This window comes from Puntigrus tetrazona, chromosome 3 (assembly GCF_018831695.1).
Source record: "Puntigrus tetrazona isolate hp1 chromosome 3, ASM1883169v1, whole genome shotgun sequence".
NCBI classification, from domain to species: domain Eukaryota; kingdom Metazoa; phylum Chordata; class Actinopteri; order Cypriniformes; family Cyprinidae; genus Puntigrus; species Puntigrus tetrazona.
In genome coordinates this window covers 20,382,231-20,402,904 of record NC_056701.1, presented here as the reverse complement: position 1 = coordinate 20,402,904, position 20,674 = coordinate 20,382,231, and the positions used below count along the sequence as shown (strand labels likewise).

General features: G+C 39.4%; 4 protein-coding genes across 6 annotated transcripts; 3 read left to right on the top strand and 1 right to left on the bottom strand.

The window, feature by feature from the left end:
- Positions 1 to 716: 716 nt before the first annotated feature.
- Positions 717 to 4,794, top strand: phospho1 (phosphoethanolamine/phosphocholine phosphatase 1). Of its 2 annotated transcripts, none has more exons than XM_043235669.1 (3): positions 717 to 921; positions 1,364 to 1,390; positions 2,019 to 4,794. In XM_043235669.1, the coding sequence occupies exon 3, from the start codon at positions 2,082 to 2,084 to the stop codon at positions 2,931 to 2,933; it is 852 nt and encodes a 283-aa protein (XP_043091604.1). In that variant the 5' UTR covers positions 717 to 921; positions 1,364 to 1,390; positions 2,019 to 2,081; the 3' UTR covers positions 2,934 to 4,794. The 2 variants fall into 2 exon arrangements, with proteins under 2 accessions (XP_043091604.1, XP_043091605.1); XM_043235670.1 differs by lacking the exon at positions 717 to 921 and adding an exon at positions 1,158 to 1,210.
- A 36-nt stretch (positions 4,795 to 4,830) lies between these two features.
- On the top strand, positions 4,831 to 7,384 carry natd1. The gene is made up of 3 exons (XM_043235671.1): positions 4,831 to 5,139; positions 5,989 to 6,107; positions 6,201 to 7,384. The coding sequence occupies exons 1-3, from the start codon at positions 4,941 to 4,943 to the stop codon at positions 6,315 to 6,317; spliced, it is 435 nt and encodes a 144-aa protein (XP_043091606.1). The 5' UTR covers positions 4,831 to 4,940; the 3' UTR covers positions 6,318 to 7,384.
- Positions 7,385 to 9,006: 1,622 nt separating this feature from the next.
- On the top strand, positions 9,007 to 12,424 carry tmem11 (transmembrane protein 11). 2 transcript variants are annotated; one of them, XM_043235915.1, is made up of 2 exons: positions 9,007 to 9,153; positions 11,282 to 12,424. In XM_043235915.1, exon 2 carries the CDS (start codon positions 11,289 to 11,291, stop codon positions 11,796 to 11,798), a length of 510 nt encoding a protein of 169 aa, XP_043091850.1. In that variant the 5' UTR covers positions 9,007 to 9,153; positions 11,282 to 11,288; the 3' UTR covers positions 11,799 to 12,424. The 2 variants fall into 2 exon arrangements, with proteins under 2 accessions (XP_043091850.1, XP_043091849.1); XM_043235914.1 differs by lacking the exon at positions 9,007 to 9,153 and adding an exon at positions 9,585 to 9,698.
- A 3,646-nt stretch (positions 12,425 to 16,070) lies between these two features.
- dhrs7b (dehydrogenase/reductase (SDR family) member 7B) lies at positions 16,071 to 20,633 on the bottom strand. Its single transcript, XM_043235297.1, has 7 exons — positions 20,451 to 20,633; positions 19,377 to 19,537; positions 19,174 to 19,289; positions 17,549 to 17,759; positions 16,749 to 16,841; positions 16,488 to 16,640; positions 16,071 to 16,369 (listed from the first exon to the last, which is right to left on the bottom strand). The coding sequence occupies exons 1-7, from the start codon at positions 20,465 to 20,467 to the stop codon at positions 16,164 to 16,166; spliced, it is 957 nt and encodes a 318-aa protein (XP_043091232.1). The 5' UTR covers positions 20,468 to 20,633; the 3' UTR covers positions 16,071 to 16,163.
- Between the last annotated feature and the right edge of the window lie 41 nt (positions 20,634 to 20,674).

Below are 20,674 nucleotides of genomic sequence, written 5' to 3'. Positions count from 1 at the left end.
ACATGATCAGTTAACGGCTTGAACTCTGATGAAAATGAAACAAAGCACATTTGCATTGAGTGTTTTTCTTCGCATTGTCAGAGATCTGATTAACTGCAGAGTCACAGCTTCAGCTGCATTGGCAGTTGCCCTTATGCTCCCGGGAAAAATAAATCAGTAACTGTTAAGTCTCATTTTGTATTTTCTGCCCAACATAGACCTGCAGAAGAGTTCGTTTGAATGTAGAGTATAGCAGTCTATAAACTATAAAGTAGGCTATCAACACTTTCCTGTTTAGGGATGGTGATAATGACAAACCAGTTCCCTTTTCCACTCCTCCCAAAAATAGCCTTTTTTGGCAGGCTGTCATTAGCATTTCTCTACAGAATGAACTATAAAGTACGGGATGTTCTTACAAGGCTAAACACAGTAGAGTTCGTTCCTACAAACTGCACCTTGGATTAAACTCTAAACCCATTAAAAGCCATTTAAAATTCTCCAGTTTTAGTTCAATAACGTTTATTTGTTTGTTTGATTATTACTGCGCTTTCGGCACAGTTGCCGTACTTTTTTTTATATAATAATATTAGTGTAAATAAACTTATACAGAAAATTTTATACGTGCATTAATGTACAAGTATTAAGCAAAAGCGTCCCTACCAGATAACCCATCCTCACGCTTTAACGCAAGTACCTACTAAAAAAAAGAGGTATTTCAGTTCAGATTTGATTGAGTAGCGTTGCTCGTGTATTTGATCTGTATCTGATGCGGCTCAGTGCCGCAGGTTGGATGCGGCGATGGATGAGGGGCGTGGCCCATCCGATGCGCGTCACCGGGATACATAAGACAGGGTCGGACCATAGATCTCCAGCACTTTTGAGAAGCCGGGCAGAAAGCAGAGGTGATGCACATCTAAACTGGACGTCCTGCTCCTGCTCGAGGTATTCTGCTGTTTTACCTGATAATTAATCCATACCCCGCTGACCTTTTTGTCTGATTATATGTTACACGCCTCGGATACTTTTATATGACACATATTTGAGATTAATTTGTAATTTAATCGTTTTGCTTAACTTTAAAACTCTACCTCGAGCCGAGTATCGAAACGCACGCGAGAGCAGGTGCTTCTGTTGCATCAGCTGTTCTGTAATGCGCTGAAAGCGAAAGCAAGGTCATTAAACTAGGCTGCGGAACTGCTTTTGTGTACAAACAGTTAGAGACAGGCGCACGGTAATCACGCGCTCATCTAACTTCTGTTGCATGTCTGAGATATCGTTTAAGAGCAAATTTAACATCGACAGTTAAAGAGATTTCTCACTAATTGTAAACAGCTGTGAGTAGGGTGTAGTTTTGTAAATGTAAATGTTTCTCTTTCTGTTATAGGTTGACATTGCACAGCGGCGAGAAGAGGTGAGTTGAATCATCAGAAGTTTAAATAAATTAAAAACGACTTCTCTGAATCGACCTGGTTGACATGAGACACAATACGTCTCTGCTTTTTTTAAGCACTAAATAAAAGCTAAATATAAATCAGTGTTGTATATAAAATATATTCAATTTAAGAAAAACTAAAATGACTTGACTTTTAAAGACAGTATTACTACATATGAATTACGTGTTTATATTTTAACAATGTGAGCTGTGGACAAGATTTTCTAACTGTTGAGACAATTCAAAAGAATATTTAATACATAGAAACTCTTTAAATGTTTAAATGTAGTCTCAATTCATGCATTCATCCTAGGGAATGCTATATTTTTAAATGCTGGACCTTGTGTCTGTATCTGGGGGAAAGGTATTTTTAATGGAAGGAGCATGCATGGGATTCTGCAATGAATCAATGAAGACTTTGTAAATGTTCAATGTTAGGGCTGAAGTTTTATTTACTTCACAGCCAGCTATGCTTCAGTGCCTTACGTTTCCTTCTGTGACTACATTCTTCTTGTTTTTTTTTTTTTTTTTTTTTAATTGTCTTAGTTTTCTCCTTTTCTTCTTTTGTCTACTTGAAGTTCTGGTATAACTGGATTGCTCTTTTCAGTTGCAGTGGAGGATCAAAAACACTCTACGTAAAAGACATCTGTGCTGTTCTTCCCTCCGATCCATGATGCGTGACTCCGTCTTCAACTGCTGCGTTTCTCCGCCCCATCCTCCTACAGGAGTGGAGGAGCCCCACCAACACAGGAGCAGAGCTCAGGCTCCGCCCCCTAACGACAGGCGGTTCCTTATATTCTTTGACTTTGACGAGACCCTGGTGGACGAGTGCAGCGACGACTCTATGGTTACTGTGGCGCCTGGTGGAGTCCTGCCCGGCTGGTTGAAGGACACGTACCGTTCCGGCCGCTATAATGAGTACATGCAGCGTGTACTGGCCTACCTCGCCGAGCAGGGCGTCACCCCGGCGGCTATTCGAGGCACAGTAGAGAAACTCCCTCCCTGCCCAGGAATCCCCACTTTGATGCATTTCCTGCTCTCCCAGCCTTCGAGGGACTTTGAAGTCATTTGTGTGTCTGACGCCAACACGGTCTTCATTGAGACGTGGCTGCAGCACCTGGGCTTCCACCCGCTGTTTCTGCGCATTTTCACCAACCCAGCTCACTTTGATGATAAAGGGCAGCTGCAGCTTCGCCCCTTCCACTCCCACAAGTGCATGCGATGCCCGGCAAACATGTGCAAAGCGGTGGTGGTGAGGCAGTACGTGGCCCAGCGTGTGCGAGAGAGGGGCGGACGGCCGTACCAGAAGGTTTTGTACGTGGGCGATGGGGCCAATGACTTTTGTCCGTCACTCACACTGTCTCCGGGCGATATAGCATTCCCACGCCGGGACTTTCCAATGCACAAACTGATCCAGGAGATGGAAGAAGCCAAACCTGGAGAGTTCAAGGCCAGCGTGGTGCCCTGGAACAGCGGAGAGGATGTGGTCAACACCCTGAGAAAGATATTAGAAAGGCCATAAATATATACATACAGCTAAATGAGGCCCTGTGCAAAGATTTCTAGAGTACATTTTAACCTTTTTTGATATTGTGAAGGCTCTCTTACTAAGATGCATTGTTCATACAGCTGAAGTAATGCCGCTATAAACTTTTAAACATTTAAATCAGGGCTGTCAAACTAAATTTAAGTTAAGTTTAGGTGCAACCCTAATTAAACACACCTGATGATTATCATTATTTCATTATTGATTATGTGTGTTGGTGCAAGATTGGACCTAATCTCTGCAGGGCTCCAGCCCTCCATGAACTGTGTTTGACACCTTTGATTTAAATACACTGACACATCCATGCGAAAATGAATTTATAATGTGTGTTTTTAATTGAGATATTTAGAGTTTTTTTAGAGTGTCTATTCCTAAATGCATTATTGTTATTATTATTATTATTATTATTAACATGCTTGGGACCAATTTCTGTATTACATTGTCATTCACACATACATTCAAATATTGTGTATTGTTATTTTTGTAGTTTTAAAGATGCATATCTGAGAGGTGCTATGGTGCATTGGATAACTTCCAATGGTTACTATTTGCCGTTAAAATACTGTCTGTATTTATGTACGTTTGTTTTGTTTTGTTTTGTTTTTTTTAATAGTAAACTTGAACCCATCCTCTGCTGGCAGGATGTGCTGTAGTTTTTAACTTGTGATTTGAAGAATTTGAGTCTCCTATGCAATGTCTGTGAATTTTGGATGTGAGACTATGGATCTGAGATCTCTGAACATCACCAGCATGGATATAAAGCCATTTACTCAACACTGTGTATGTTCTGACCCCTCACCCCAGCACCTGTCACGTATCTTACATGGTTTTCAGGATATCTATAGACACAATGAGATCAAATTCCAGAATTGACTTAAGTCTTGTTGACACTTGAAGCACTTGAAGCCTACATGTTGTTTTGTATAATCATAATCTTGACTGTCACACAAAAGGCTTTGGGAAATACAGTGTTAACTGCTATAAAACTTATTAGATAAAAACTGGAATATTTATTACTCCAGAATTCAACAGAATGTTTACTCTTGTGATTTAGTCCATTTCTTTGCAATTTAAAAAGTACTATTAATAATAATAATAACAACAATAACTACTGCTAAAGAGATGTTCAATTAGACGCATTTCTAAAACCCTTGGGGGTTTATATATGTATATATATGTATGTATGTATATACACACACATATACACACATGAGCGAACAGGATACAGAATTCTAAAAAAAAAACTTACATTCCATGCAAAACACCTCATTAGACTATACAATTTTATTAAACTATACAATAAAAGCAAAAGACAATACATAATTTTGCACCCAACACAACACATTTTCTACACTCCAAATGTCTTTAAACTTATCCACCACCTTCACAGATTAAAAATAATAATACTAATAATGTCTTGCCCTTGCTTTTATATCCTTTAAAAAACAGTTTACCTTGTACTAATATACTACCATTTTTGCAAGTTTAGCAAGCGTTTAACGTTTTGTTTTTACAATAATTAAATCCAAAAAAATAAGCAATAAACAGTTCTCTCACAACGCATGAAACTTAAAACTGTCTCTCGGTCAGTACAAAAAGGACGTATCTTGCACAGTTGAGTTCAGGACTAAAATAAAAGTTAACTGCTATAATAGCATGCAACATTTGCCACAAAAGAGAAAAAGAGACAGACGAAACTTGAAATCCTTGAGATATTTTGTCTTCTGAGTGAGTTTTGCTCAAAGCTACGTTTCTCTTAAAATACCTTTGATATATTTTGTACTCGTTTATATAATAAGAAATAAAATTTCACCGCTAAAGAAAAAGTGCACAGCAAACATTTACCTCCACCTGGCGGCCGCGCAGCACGCTCTTTTTAAAGAGACCGCGCGTGTCAAAACAACGCGCCTGTCCTGATTGGTCGGCGGCGGGCACGTGACTTCACAGCTGATTTCCGCGGATGGCGTGTTTTCGCAGGATCAGATGCTCGTCTTCACCTCTGCGAGGCATGAATGCGCCTCTCGTCGCCGTCGGATCAGCCGTGGCTCACTGACACACTTCTCCCCCAGACAGCAGACGCACAGCATGGCCCAGGCTGCCCAGATGAACGTCCTCGAAATCAACACCCCTCTCCGAGTGGAGCACGACAAGAAAAGACGACAATTCAGCATCCGACTGAACGGTCAGTAATGCGTCAGATGTAACGAGATGGTGGTCGCGGGGGGAGGAGGAGGAGGACAAACAAACCGCCGTGCGCTCGCCTGCAAAATATGCCTTTTGTTTATAACATTTCGCTTCTCGACATGGCACGCCTGTTATTTAATAAGATCCGTCCTGCTTTTATAGTACGCGTTACCTTGTAAACATCGTTGCATGCTTTGATCTCAGGCCAGTAGTTAATGCAATATGACATTAACTAGTTGTTTTGCTGGAACGAATGCAACTGTTTTTTTTTCCGCCATCGGCTTATTCTTGATATTTCTGTCTCGTGTGTCTTGTAACGAGCGCTCAATTAGTCGGATTCACGCATCAGTTATTGGTTTTGTTTTGAGCTGCGGTAAATCTCGCCTGTCACCAGCCACAGTTCGCTCCGAAAGGCGAGCTTTGTTTTCTTCTGTGTGAATCAGTAACTAAGTTGCTAGCTTACCCGCTAGCCATCCCATCCAGACTTTGTTTTAGGCTACTTCCTGTTCCATCATTACTTTCTTTCGGTAGAAAACAAACTCGTGTCGCGTGTGTCGTTCTGTACCAGCGGCGGGGGAACGGGAAGAGACTTGCTTTTATTACTCGCGGTGTTTCACGTAAAAAAAAATAATAATTAACGGTTCGCATTCACGAAAAACGACGCTAACACAGAGACGTAAACCCAGCCCACGACTATGCGACCGTTTCCCCGGAAAGCGCTCGTTTACGACGGTGAAAATGAAAAACGAAGCACAGACGTGCATCCTGTTCGACCGAGCAGTTCTTCGCGGTCACGGATAGTTTTGTTTACTGTATACCGACTACTGTATTTGCATCTGTATCGAAGGTTCCCATGACAGGGCTGTTCTGCTGTACGAGTATGTGGGCAAGAAGACCGTGGATCTGCAGCATACGGAGGTTCCTGAAGCTTACCGAGGACGAGAGATCGCCAAACACCTCGCCAAGGTTTGTAGAAGGTTACTGAGATCAGTGTGAACTGGTTCATACGTGATTATATTATATCATGTTGTCCATTGGTGTTGTTGTTTTTTTTTCTAGGCTGCAATGGACTTTGTGGTAGAGGAGGACCTAAAAGCCCATTTAACCTGCTGGTATATCCAGAAATACGTCAAAGAAAACCCTCACCCCCATTACCTGGAGCACGTCCTTCACTGAGAGCCAGAGATGGGGGCAGTCTCCGTTCTAATAGGATGATTTGGGATTGGGTGGGATGGGTATCTTTTGGGATTCCCTAATCTGTCTGACTGGTCTTGAAACTCCACGAAAAAGAGAGGGAGAGAGAGGTGTATTTATTTGATTGCGAGTGAGTGCGATTTTTAAGCGGGGGAGAGATCTGAAAATACAAAGCGTTTTCTTAGGACAGATAAGAGTGTGGACTTTGAGGTGGGCCAGTTTCCCAGTGACTTAAGCGGACTTTCAAGCCAATCCAGAGAAATGAGAGGATCGTGACCCCTGTTATGAACTCAAACGAAACTGTTTGAAGTGACCGTAAGAGTGACGTTAGACTCCATATGCCTCTCTGGCCTTACACCTTGAGATTTAGTGGTGCTCACGAGAGAGATACATGTGTATTCACATGCGCAGAACGCGCACACTCAGCCTGGCGTGGAGTTTTAGGGACGTCACAATCTAACCGTCCTGTCAGAAACGACTATTTTCTTCAGTGCATGTTCTAGGCTGATCTTGTGCTTTTGCATGTGTGTATCTGTGTATACTATGGCCAGTGAGGAGCTCAGACTCTGGAGACAATCGCCTGCCCATATATTCGCCGGGCTGAACCTCTCAGGATGCACACTTTATAAAAACAATAAAGCACCTCTGCATAGGGGATTCTGTTACATGTGGTTGGATGCAGTGTGTGTGTGAGAGAGAGCGCATACGTGAGTAAGCCAATATGAGTGTATGAATGCCAGTGTATGTTAGTTACTCCCAAAATTCCCAGGGTCTTATTAAAAGTCAGTTGATTAACTGCCTTGAGCAAGATCGGTTTGCAGGGTAGGCAGCAAACAGAGCAGACCATCATGCCATGTTCTGTGCTGACACCAGTGATGACATAATGAAGGCTATCTTCTTTTCTTTTTTTATATATAAAGCAACTGGGCTCTGTTATGTCAAATCGTGATGTAATACAGAATAAAGATGCCTGAAATTCATCTGTTTTTACACACTTATGTACTCTTAATATTACCATCCATTGTTTTGAATAAAAAAAGAAAAAGTTATCGTTGTCATGATTTTATTATCACTGTGTGTATTTTTAAAACACACACACACACACACACACACACACACACACACACACACACACATATATATATATATATATATATATATATATATATATATATATATATATATATATATAATCAAGGCTGTCCAAACTCAGTTCTGGAGAGCCGGTTTCCTGTAAAGTTCACACAGCGAAGCAGCTAATCAAGCTCTTACTAGGCATGTTGAAAACTTACTAAGCATGGTAGTTTGTTGAGGCAAGTTCAAGTTGGAGCTAAACTCTGCAGGAACCGGCCCTTCAGGATCGAGTTCAGCCCTCATGTGTGTGTGTGTTGATTGAGATTAATTGGAATGCAAAATAAGAAACATGATTTTTGAGAATTGTTAAAAACTGAGTTATTGTTATATTAATTATTTAATATTTAACCTTTATTCACCCTTGCTTTGATCCAAACCCATATATCTTTCTGTGGAGCACAAATGATAAGATACAGACACTTTAAAGAATGTTGGGGTTTAGGCAAAATTCACTTGACATTGAACAATTGAGTCGAACCAATAATGACACTTTTCTTTGATGAACTATACCTTTAAATAGTTAAACAATTAATTGTACTCTGTTTGGGGTTGTCTAGTACAGGTACAGTGACTTGAAATTAATGCTGTTTTATTATTTTTATTATTATTATTACTAAATTCATTTGAAAGGAATTCAAACATTTTTAGAGGTCAGGAAAAGTTATTCCAGAAAGCTTTGTTTTAGTTCCCTTCAGGGGCATTTAAAGGGTTAGTTCATCCAAAAATGGAAGCTAAGCTGTGTTTTACTTCCCTTCAAAGCATCCTAGGTGTATATGACTTTCCTCTTTCAGACAAATTCAATCTGAGTTATGTTGAAAAAGGTCCAGTACATTACATTACGTGCATGCACAGGATGCTGTCCAAAATTACAACTCTTTAAATAAAGCCACTATTTATCTAGAAAGAATTTTCATGTCTTCATAATATTACAGTTAAACCACTGACGGCGGCTGGAGCAGTCAGATGACGTCTTTCTGCCTCTTAACAGTGGTAATTGTTTGTCAGTCAATGGGACACTCACAACCCACCCAGTTTTTTTTTTTTTTTTTTTTTTTTTTAAATATCTTAAATTGTATTCTGAACACCCACCCACTGCAGTGATAGAAGACCATTTTTAATATACCTCTGGTTGGATTGGTCTGAAAGATGCTTCAAAGCTTAACTAAATCAACTAACTTCTAACAAAACCTTTTAGTATCATACAGACAAAATAATAGTTTTTTTACATCAAGAATTTTATTGTTTTGTCATTTAAAATTTATATTTATTATTTTAATAGTTTTTTTGTGTGTTTTTGTTTTTTTAATGCATCAAGAAAAAACGTTTTGCCACCTTTAAATTGGTATTTCAAGTAACGGTAATTATAGCTAAGTTAAGTTAAAAATGAAGTTTTTGGCTGGTTATAAGTACCATGGTTGTCTTTATTCAAAAACCATGTTTAATCTATTCATTTTGCTTTCTTTGCTTAAATTAATGCACAGATGCCAAGTTCTTTTTCTCGATGTGTTTATGTTATGCAATCCATCACTATTGGGGGAGACAGAGAGCGCGAAGCCTGCACGTGTTACCGAGCACCGCGTAGTTGTTATAACACGGCTCCCCTCCAACCCCCTCATGCACCAGCTCCGTGAGCGCCGTACGAGGACGGGACTCACCGCATAAACGAGAACCGACCACATTATGGGTGAGTGCCTTGTTGATCGCGTCCACGTTCACAACGTGACCGAAAGTTTTGGACACGCTACAAAACAGTTAAATCATTTTGTCAGACCACAGTCTTTGTGCAACGTTCGCATTCGCTTTGGGAATGGTTTGTCCTACTAAAAGCCCCATAGTGTTGTCCTTGCTTGCGATTGGTCACCTCCGCTATTCAAAAACACAAGCCTAAATTATATAGTCTGACGAATTAAAGCATAATGAAAATCAACTACTGGTCTGTTGCACGTAAGAATGTGTTTCATGTGTTAAAAACAACAGTCTTTTACAAAACAATGCAAATATTAATATAGTTACACATTCCGTTCAGGTGGTAGGGTCCCCAACTAAACTGTTTCACGGGATTTGTAGTATTTATGAAACCTTCGCGACCGTTCGACATACCCAATAGAGGAGCATAGAACTACATTACCCACAGTGCACCGCGACGGGTTTTGCGTCAAGTCTAGTCCGTTGCATTTTCAAGATGGCGTCGCTGGGAAGGAGGCGCGGTGTCCCAGTCAACAGGGAGAGGTCAGTTAGACTAAAATCTGTCATTATTTCGTTAAACGAGACGTGAAATCTGTAGGCTTTACGCAGAATATAAGTTAGTTTAGTATCCTTAATATGCTAAGTTGTTTGGAGTTTTGTAGAGCCGCAAACACTAAAAAATAGTGTTTGAATAGAGCTCATGTGTTGTTTTGATTAGCTTACTGACTCTGGGTTTCCTTAACTGATTAGCAGTGCAGAGACCGGCAAAAATGTGTTGTTATGGCAGTTACTTCTGTAGTGTCGACACTGATCACCCATGTTTTTTTGCAGTGTGTGTAACCTATATTGACAGAGGGGGTACAAGTTAAAATAGCGCTTCACAGCCATGACAGCGGGTTTCAAGGATATGTGTGCAGTTAGCAGGGGTTTACAGTTTTTATAGCAACTTTCAGGTTTGCCGCAAATGTCTTGACAACTGGAAGAAATTGTATTTTTCTTTTGTAATAATATGGTTGTTTAATGCACTTCTTGTTAAGCTGACAGTATGCGTTACATTTATTTAACCATTGCAAAAGACGGACCGCTCTCATTTGTCTCTGCCGATTTATTTAGCAGCTCCGTAATTTCTAAAACAATGGGCGTTTTGAAATACGATTTGAATTATACCAACCAGAGTAGAGTGTCTTTTATCGTACACGCGAACGTTTCCCGTCAGCCTTTATGCTTCTGTAACATCGCTCAAAAGTTTCTTGTCTGACTGAACTCAGGCCGCAGATGGTCTGGCTGATTTAGATAACGCGAGACAGCTCGGGGCTAATAAAGACCAGAGTATATGGCCATTTTTGTTTTATAAAGTCATTTTATTAAAGGCTTTTTGAGATGACATCCCATCTGAAGAGAGATTTTCTGGTTCTAATGTATCTGTTTTTTGAAGTCAGTACTTTTTTTCCCCCTTTCTTAGTAGTTACATTTACACGAGTCGATGACTCGGTTGTACTGATAAGCCTTCACGTAAATGTCCCACTTGATTTCAGTTTGGTTGAGGTGGTGTAGACCTGAAATAATCACAAAATGATAAATTGATATGAAGTAACACATTTTATCTATTTTCCCAGTCTGATTCAATAATACCTAATGCACATGTCTGACGAATGTAAGCATGTTTACTTGTGTCCTACAAACTGGTCAGTAGAGGAGACTAAATATTTACTAAATGTTAGCTAAAAAGCTCTTCTTTAATTACCAATTGTTGGTTAATTATATTAACATCATAATGCTGTTTTTTGATATAGACCTAAATAATTAAATAAACAGGAAAAAATGTGTTGTGACTGAGATAGCTCTTGAATCTTTTAAAAAATACCTCATGATGCATCTGTTAACATGTGTTTTACATCTTATGAATGTGCGGTTTTTATTTGATGAACTGGTCAGGTTTTTTTTCTTTTTTTTGCTAAAAAAACTCACTCTAGCTCCTGCGACAATATTAGGTTAGTTTTCTCCAGTTGTCATGTTGTTTAGATGCATGTAAATGAATATGCGACATTTAGGGCTCATAAACAGAACTATGAGATACTGGATTTATTCGCATTGATGACATTCTCCCTTTCCTCGGCTCTCTTCAGGGGAGTGATGGCGGCCACGGAGTGTTACATCGTCCATGAGATCTATAACGGCGAGAATGCACAGGAGCAGTTCGAGTACGAGCTGGAGCAGGCTCTGGAGGCGCAGTACCGCTACATCGTAATCGAACCCACGCGCATCGGAGACGAGACGGCCCGCTGGGTGGCCGTTGGAAACTGCCTGCACAAAACCGCCGTTCTGGCCGGGGCCGCATGCCTCCTGACGCCACTTGCTCTCCCCGTCGAATACTCCCGTTACGTGGCGCTCCCCGCTGGTGCTCTGAGCCTGGCCTGTGCCACGCTGTACGGCATCTCCTGGCAGTTCGACCCCTGCTGCAAATACCAGGTGGAGTACGACAGTCAGAAGCTCTCGCGGCTGCCGCTGCACACGCTCACCTCCTCCTCGCCGGTGGTTCTGGTTCGACGGGACGACGTGCACAGAAAGAGACTGCACAACACGATAGCGTTGGCGGCCCTGGCGTACTGTGCCAAGAAGATTTATGAACTGTACGCCGTATGAGCGCAATGGCACATGCACACACACACGTACAGATACTGATATACGCGTACACACACGCACACAAACACGCAGCAGGGAGGTGAGAAGCACTACTAAACACCTGACACTGGCAGATACACAAACACACACACACACACATCAAACAAAACATATGGATGGACCGGCGGAGAGAGTGATGGAAAACCAAAAGGAGGCGGCGCTCTCTCTGTTACGCTTTTGTAGCGTTTTGCTTTCAATCGGTTAAAGATTGGACAGATTGACGGATGGATGGATGGATGGATGAGAGGAAGGGTTGGGGGGGAGCTTGTAGTTCTGAATGAATCTTCCCCTTTTCTCTGTACTTTAAAAGTGATATCACCAGTGCACTTGAGCCCCCCTTCCCGCTCCTTCCCTGCGCCTGTCCAGCCCTTCCTTTTCCCGGCGGCCCGCCCCAAACGTCACCTGCCACCCACACGGAGCTTCCGCACCGGCCAGCGAGCTGTCGGACCGAACGTGTGGTGGACAGATGGACGGATCATGTTTTAAGAATGACCTTTGAATCCTCTCTTTTCTCCCTCTGTGTAGTTTTACTGTACCCTGCCTTTGGTGCATCACCTTTTCATTAAACAGTAGGAGATTTAACCTCACTGGCATCTCTGACCACCTTTATTTGGCCCTCAAGGGCACAGATTCCTTCATGGCACACATGAGTTTTAGCCTTCACGCAGAGCTCATAGGCAGATTTTCCGTGGTTTGCAATGGATCAGTTTGAATCCAGTTCTTCGTATGAAGTTATGAAAAATAAATATGGAAGGTGAGCAGAAAATGTGGACTCGTCTGAAATGGATAGTTCACTTCACCTAGGGCTGCACGATAATGATAATGACAATAATTTATGATTCTTAACTTACCTGGATGATGTTTATACCACTGTTCGAAGCAACTGCATGCCATATTTTTACATTTAAAACCCCCCTGAAAACACTCTTTATTGCTTTTCTATAGCACTAAGCCTTAAATGTCAATTATACATTGGATTAGTTAATTCTTTAAATAAAAAAGCAAAACTATGAATGGTATGATGTTATGCTAAAATTAAAACATTGGCAAACAATAAAACAATTATGGCAGCTGTAGTTGTATTTGTGATTACAAAATCATTTGTGCAGCCCTAACTTTAGCCCTACATTTTTGTCTTTTATGATCTTCTATCACATCTACACTGTGTAAAACAAAAAAAAAGTTGAGCCAACTTTTCAACTCGGCAGATTTGATTTTTCTCAACTTAAACTCCTACAAAAATAAGTTAAGAAAACTCAAATCTGCTGAAGCTGGTTGCCTTAAAATGTTAAGTTTGCTCAACTTGTCAAATCAGTGAAATTAGAACTGTTTAAACCAGGGCTGAAGGTGCCAGTAAATGGATTGGTGCACATCAAGTTTTTATGAACTTAAATATTAAAAAATGGGAATCTGAAATGTATAGTTCTCTCATACATCAGTTCATCATTTACTTGTTTCCCATCATTTACATTTACTTGACCCATGGTGTTATTTATTTTTTTTGATTATTACTATACCTTGAATTAGCAGATAAGCAATTATCATTCAATTAAACTTGTTTAACATTTTGCATAAGCCAACTTTGTCAAAGTTTTAGTCTCTTTTTTTTTTTATTAACACATTTACACTAGTGTTTTTATGATTGCACCCCAGTCTGTTAATCTTAAATTAGTTTTCATAGGTTTTATTTACATATTGTAGTGTATAATGTCTGAAACAGGATATTCATAAAGAAAGGGTAGTGTCAGTTTTTATTTTAAAGGGCTAGTTCACCCAAAAATGAGAATTGTGCTCACCCTCATGTCGTTCCAACCCTGTAAGACCTTCAGTTTAGTTTTGATGAAATCAAAGAGCTACATAAATTCTCCAAACTGCTCATTTAAGCTTTGCAAAATTACAGTTGAACTAGTGATGTCACATCAGCTATTTTAACAATGTCCTTCCTACCTTTCTGAGCCTTGAACGTGTCAGTTGAGTTGCTGCCTATGGAGGGTCCGAAAGCTTGGGTTTCACCAAAAATATGTTAATTTGTGTTCAGAAGGTAAACAGTCCTAAGGGTTTGGAAGGACATGTGGGTGAGTAACTAATGATACAATTTTCATTTTTGGCTCAACTATCCCTTTAATCTTCTGCTCACAGGAATTACAAGATAGATGGTTTGTAAAGGTTTTACAAACAGTCCTCTTGTCTGCAGTTGTTCAACACTTCACCTTTACGGGCCAGATAGAAAAGCTTAATGCTTGTAGCTTTGATAGATGCATGGAAGAATTTTTTGACCCTTTTAAAACATTCATTGTGCTTTTTTTTTAGCATGTCATAAAAGGTGACAGTACATAAAGAAATAATGCTAAATTCAATCTTAAATAGGAATTGAGATACATTTTCAGGTAAAGATTTGAGCGTAAACAAAGACCAAGTTCAAGTCTAGGTCATGTGAGGATGTTCAGGTGATGACCTCGGGTCAGAAGGTGAGTCGATATGTTGTTTTAAATGTACTTGTCCCAGATCGAATGCCACTGGGTTTTAATAAAATCAGCAGGATTTATAGGGACTGGAAATGGGTTTTTCAGTCCCGGGGTCCTTAATGGTGTTAATATGTTTTACTGGGATTAAAAGAAAACTAGGCTTAAAACTGAGAATGTGAAACTCATCTTAAGGCATTTTAAAGGTAAACTTGTGGAAGAAGAATCGGGCAAAAAATACCAAATATTTCATGCACATGGACACCTTTTATATCTGGCAGTTTGAAGCTATGTGAAACGCTGGAAACGAAGGACTGAATGAGGCAGTAATTTTGCTTGTGTTTAGACGGACTGTTTGAACACCGTTTAAATAACATTGCTGTGACAGAAATGTCTGCAGTTTCAACCTTATTTGGAGACAAAATCACCTGGGCTGGCATTGCAAAGTTTTCTCTCTCAATGCTAAAATGTTGCAAAGGCAGTTTTAAAGGGACAGCTTTAATTTGGATGAACATCATGGCCCATTGTTAAGCTTCTTGAAGAAAACCCCCTCTATATGTCAGTTTTTGTACTGATTAGAAATTGCTTTTCATCTAAAGCGCAACCATTTCATCCACATTCATTTCTTAAAGAGCTGTATATGTGTGGCGCATCTCTACCAAAAAACAAACAAACGTGAGTCATAAGCATCCATCATAACCAGATTAACATGAAGTCCTAGCAGTGATGCTCCTCATGCGTTCTTATTGTTTTTGTTGCCATGGAAATGTTTCAAGTAACATATAATTGGGGCACAAGGCAGGTGAGATCTTTACTAAAACACAAACAAATCATTAACTTTCTGTTGTAATGAGGGCCACCTGAACATTATGATGATAATCAGTGAAAAGGGAGCTACAAAGAGGCATGGGATTTCAGTTATAACTGTAGGCAATAGGTGACATGAGCATGGAGTGGAAAAAGTCAGTTAATAATAAATTAGGGTTAATACATAATCAATAAAGTAGCAAATTACTTTATACCAGACAATATAATGTGCCTTCTGTGAGTTTTCTGAAGGTACATGTTAGACTTTTAACAGGCATTTAAGAATACATTTTATTTTCAAGCTTTGAAGTGCTGCTAATAAATTCAAAGTCTCCATTATCACTTAATTTTACACAAACAAACATTTAAGATAGATTTAAAAAGTCCTATTTTCTGAGAAATATATCAAAATGAAGTGAATTTATGCTTTTCAGGAAGCAGAAACATATTTAGTTGAGTCAGCTTTAAAAACACTTAAAAGAACAGAGGACTACTTTTGATAATAAGCTGCTTTTTTTTTTTAAGTCCCTAGAGTTAAGTTTTACAGTTTTTGAATCCATTCAGCCGATCTCTGGGTCTCTAGCGATAGCACTTTTTTTTTAAATATTTCCTATTTAAAACATGACACTTACATAATTTACTAAGACTGACTGAAAATAAAGATAATTCATCTTTTTAAAGATAAGCTCGTTTAATTTTGTTCATTTTATTAAAAGTCAAGACTTCATATATTCATTTGCATCTTGAGTAAATACATCCTACATTAAGGAGGTTTCGACATTCGTATTGGAAAAGCAAGACAATAATACTAACACAGAGATACTTATTTTTTGCAGTGCATGTAACAATGTTGACCCTTCAAGGCCTTGATATGTGGAAGGGAAATGAAAACTTAAAATAGATGTAATCTGGTTCTTGTATGATGAATGTGTTTTCTGTTTATGTAAGGATTGGTGCAACTGAATCCATTTTTAAATATTTATTAAATACATTCCATGAGCCAGAAAAACGAGACTATGAAATCCTCAGAAGAAAGATGCAGAGACAGCGTTTTCTCTTACTCCTCCTTCGCTCTGAGTTGTTTTGTGGCGCGTGAAGCCATCAGTCTGAAGTAGAGCGAGGGCCACAGTGTGCGCAGGTAGACGGCCACAGAAGGCAGAAGCCCAGCCAATACCACATCTTTCTGTTTGTGACAGACAGCTTTCAGAACGGCACGTGCCACGTCCTCCGGATCCGACCCCCTCGCTGTGGTTGTGTCCAATACTTCAGATCCAGAAGAACACACACACAGAAAAGAAACGTATGAATACTACTCAAACATTGTATATTCATGAAAGACTACATTTTCCAAAGCACCCTTTATAACTGAGATTGCTCTCACATCCATATTTGGAGCCGTCCCCCGTGACCGCATTGATGGACAGGTTGGTTCTGATGTAACCAGGACTGATGACTGACACCTGCAGGCCGAAGCGGTCCACCTCTGCTCTCAAACAGTCAAAGTAGGCCTGCGTAGCATGCTTAGATGCAGAATCTGACAGGAAACGTGTGCAAGCGAGGATCTGGATCACTTGTAGTACTGTTTATGCAGAAAACTCTTTGAATTCCGTTGAAATACCTTCTTTTGCGAAGGTTTACTCACACGCAGATCTGTACGGTATGGAGATCTTTCCCTGCACGCTGCTGATGACAACAATATGTCCGCTTCGTCGATCCACCATCGAAGGCAGAATGGCTGGAAGGAATTTTTTAAAAATTTTGAATAATTAAATGATATTTAAAATTATAATTATAATTGTAATAAAAATACATTTAAACCAAAAATTTATCAGCTTTTTTGTGGGTGCAGGACACAGTTGATAGCAAAATAAATTGTGACATACTGAAAAATTCTTCATACAGTAAAACTATATGACAAAAAATTATTCAGACCATCTGACCTGACCATATTTTGCTTAAGTGTTTTTATTTTTACTTTAATTGTATTGTTGGTATTTCTTCATACTTAACATTTTTTTATACATACACTATGGTTTAAAACCTGGTGACCAGTAAGTTATTTATTAATTTATTTTAAAGTAATATTCAGCAATGATACACGGTTAATAAATAAAATCCAAATGTAGTATCCTGAAAAAATGTATCACAGTTTCCACAAAAATATTAAGCAGCAAAACTGTGTAATATTCTTAAGCAGCAAATAATCATATTATGATTTCTGAAGGATCACATGACACTGAAGACTGGATTAATAATACTAATAATTCAGCTTTGCATCACAGGAATAAATTACAAATGAAAATATATGCACATAAACAGTTATTTTAAATTGTAATAATAGTTCACAATACTACTGTTTGAACTGCATTTGAATCAAATAAATGCAGTCTTGGTGAGTCACTGTGTAAGCAGATATATAATCTGTGACTCTTCTCCACTAACCTTGTGTAAGAGCAACAGGACCGAAGTAGTTGGTCTCCATGACATCTCGCTGCACGGATACATGGGTGTCCAGGATGTTGCCACGGTAACTAATGCCTGCATTGTTGATGAGGACATCGACATGACCGTGGCACTTCAAAATCTCCTCGGCGGCACTGGAAACCACAGATGTGTTGGAGAGGTCAAAGGTGACCGTGCAGGGAGTGTAAGTCTGAAAAGAAAGTCATAAACCAAGTTAGTAGACTGGACAAATGTATGCTTGCATATATTTGCCTAGTGTATACAGTGCCTTGAAAAAGCACTTTATTTTTGTTGCTGTCTTATGTTTAACTGATTTAAATTACTCTTTACACAATCTGACATGGCGGCATTTAAAATTGAACTGGAAATTAAGCGCTGGTTTCGTCTGGCCAGAGGAGAACTGCACCCCAACTGAGCCTGGTTTCTTCCAAGTTTTTTTTTTTTTTTTTTTTCCATTTTGTCACAGAAGGAGTTTTGGAATTCCTTTAGCTAAAGATTGAGTGTAATCTTGTCATTATACATTATTGACTCTCTATTCTCCAATTTGATACTGTTCAGTGTTTTAAAACAATATGTGTTGTTAAAAATCAATCAGGTGATTGACTGGCTGATTGATCAGCAATCAGTGTACACATTTATTGTCTGCCACTCTTCTCCTCTCCTCTTCACCTCTCAAGCTCTGTCAGGTCTGATGGGGGTTTGATTGGGTTCAATCTCAGGCTGTGTCTGGGCCACTCAAGGACATTCACCCAATTGTCTATAAACCACTTTTGCTGTGTGCTCAGGGTCATGGTCCTGTTGAAAGGTGAACTTGCTCTGGACTGGGTTTCTCTATATTTTGCTGCAAAGAGTGTTGCTTCTACTCTGAAGAGTCCCTCAGTTCCTGCCGCTGAAAAACAGCCCCACAGCATGAGATGCTTAGAATTGTGCTTCATCACACCAGAGAATCTCATTTCTTAAAGTTTAAGGGTCCTTTAGGTGGTTCTTTTTCAAATTCCAAGTGTGTTTTCATGTGTCTTAACTGAAGAAAGGATAGAGTCTTGCCACATTGCCATAAAGCCCAAATTGATTAAGTGTTGCAGAGATGTCTTCCTGTAGATTTCTTCTGTCTCCACATATGATCATGAAGCTCAACTAGAGTGACTATGAGGTTCTTGGTCACCACGGTAACCAAAGCCCTTCTCCGTCAGTTGCTCAGTTTGGCCAGGAGTCAAGATCTAGGAAGAGTCCTGTCTTTTTCGAACTTGGAGACTACATGCTATCTACATCTCCAAGCAATATGAATGCTCCTGGCCAACTGTCCCAGATAATGGTATGAATACTTATGCAATAGAAAAATTTTAGTTTTTTTTTTTTTATAAATTGCAAAGATGTCAAAAACCTGTTCAGTTAACTGTACAGTTTTGGTACATGGAGTGTGCATTGACATGGGGAAAAATGTTATTTAAAGCAGTTTAACATAAGACAGCAACATAAAAATGAAGTGGTAAACTTTTGCAAGGCACTGTATAACAGCATATCGATCTCATAAATTAAGGCTTTAAAGATTAAATTAAGCTTAAGAGATAACATACTTTTATCAAGATTGGATTGCATGTTTTCACCTGTATCTTTCCACTGGTTTTCTTTCTCAGCTCCTCCACGACCTCCTGCAATCTCTTCTGGTCCCGGCCGCAGAGGATCAGTCGGGCCCCTGCCGCATGGAAGACCCTCGCACACTCTGAGCCAAAAAAACAGATATCTAGAGTCAAATGCCACTGATAAGACATTATGATCAGCATTATAAGTGAGTTTATGTTCATGTAACCTTTGCCCAGGCCTGAACTGGCTCCAGTGATCACCACTACTTTATCCTGTACACTCCGCTTGTGTCTCAATCGCTGGATCATTTTCAGCAAAATCAGCAGCCCCACAGTCCCAGCTGCCAGCGGCCCAACGCCTAAACCTAACACACGCTCCATGTGAGAACTGTAAAGAGTAAACAATATTTTGAAGATAAAATATGAAATTGTTATACAATCGGCATAAATCTTATACCTCACATTGCAGGAGAACATAAAATATTTTACTTTTAAAAAATATTTTTAAAAAGATGAAAACCTAAAAAAGGTGACCAGTTAAACACGTAAATATTTTACCTTACACATTGAGCTGAAGAGGAAACACACACACACCACAAATCAACCTTTTTAATTGAAATAAATATAACTGAAATAAAGCTAAAATAAAAATAGGAAATGACAAAATCTTTTTATATTTTAACCTTATTACATGCATAAATCTACTACCAATTTTACATTAAAATGAAAGATGAAATATATAAAAAAACTTTGTTACAAATATTAATAAATATTTATACAATATTATGCTAATACTGAAACCAAACTACTGTCAGTGGTGAAGTGTACCTTAACGTTAGACATTTTCACAAATGATTTATGGCAGGGGTCATCAGGTTCGGTCCCGGAAGGTCCAGAGTGTCCTGCAGAGTTTAGCTCCACCCCTAATGACCTCAAGGTCTTACTAGGTGTACTTGAACATTTCAGACAGGTGTGTTCAGGCAAGTTGGAGCTAAACTCTGCAGGACACCCGCCCTCCAGGATCAAGTTTGATGATCCTTGATTTACTGGTACATCCCTTAGTCTACTGGATAATACAGAGAAACGTTATCACTGATGTAACAGTTATAGTAACATATACTGATTAATCCACAACTCTCTTGAATATTAAGTCACGAGCAAACGTTTCTGTGCACTATGCAAGCTTATTTTCACAAACCCAGCTTAAAGCGTTAATAATCAGTATCTCCTAAACCGCTGTATCTGCACGCAGTTTTGTATGCATAAAAATAAACGGGCAGAAATAATAACACGTTACCTACCGTAAGTTAAGAACCATAGGATTGAATGGAGAGAATCCGGAACTCAACACAGTCACGTGATTTCGGCTGACCAATAGCGTTCTGGAGATGCGACGCCATCACGCCCTCTACAGAATCCAGCAAGCAAACGCATCACGTCCATGGACATGATAAAGGACAAATAAGACACCCGTGACTTTATCTGACTTTCATTTAGTTTATGTACTGAAAAAACAAACTTAAAA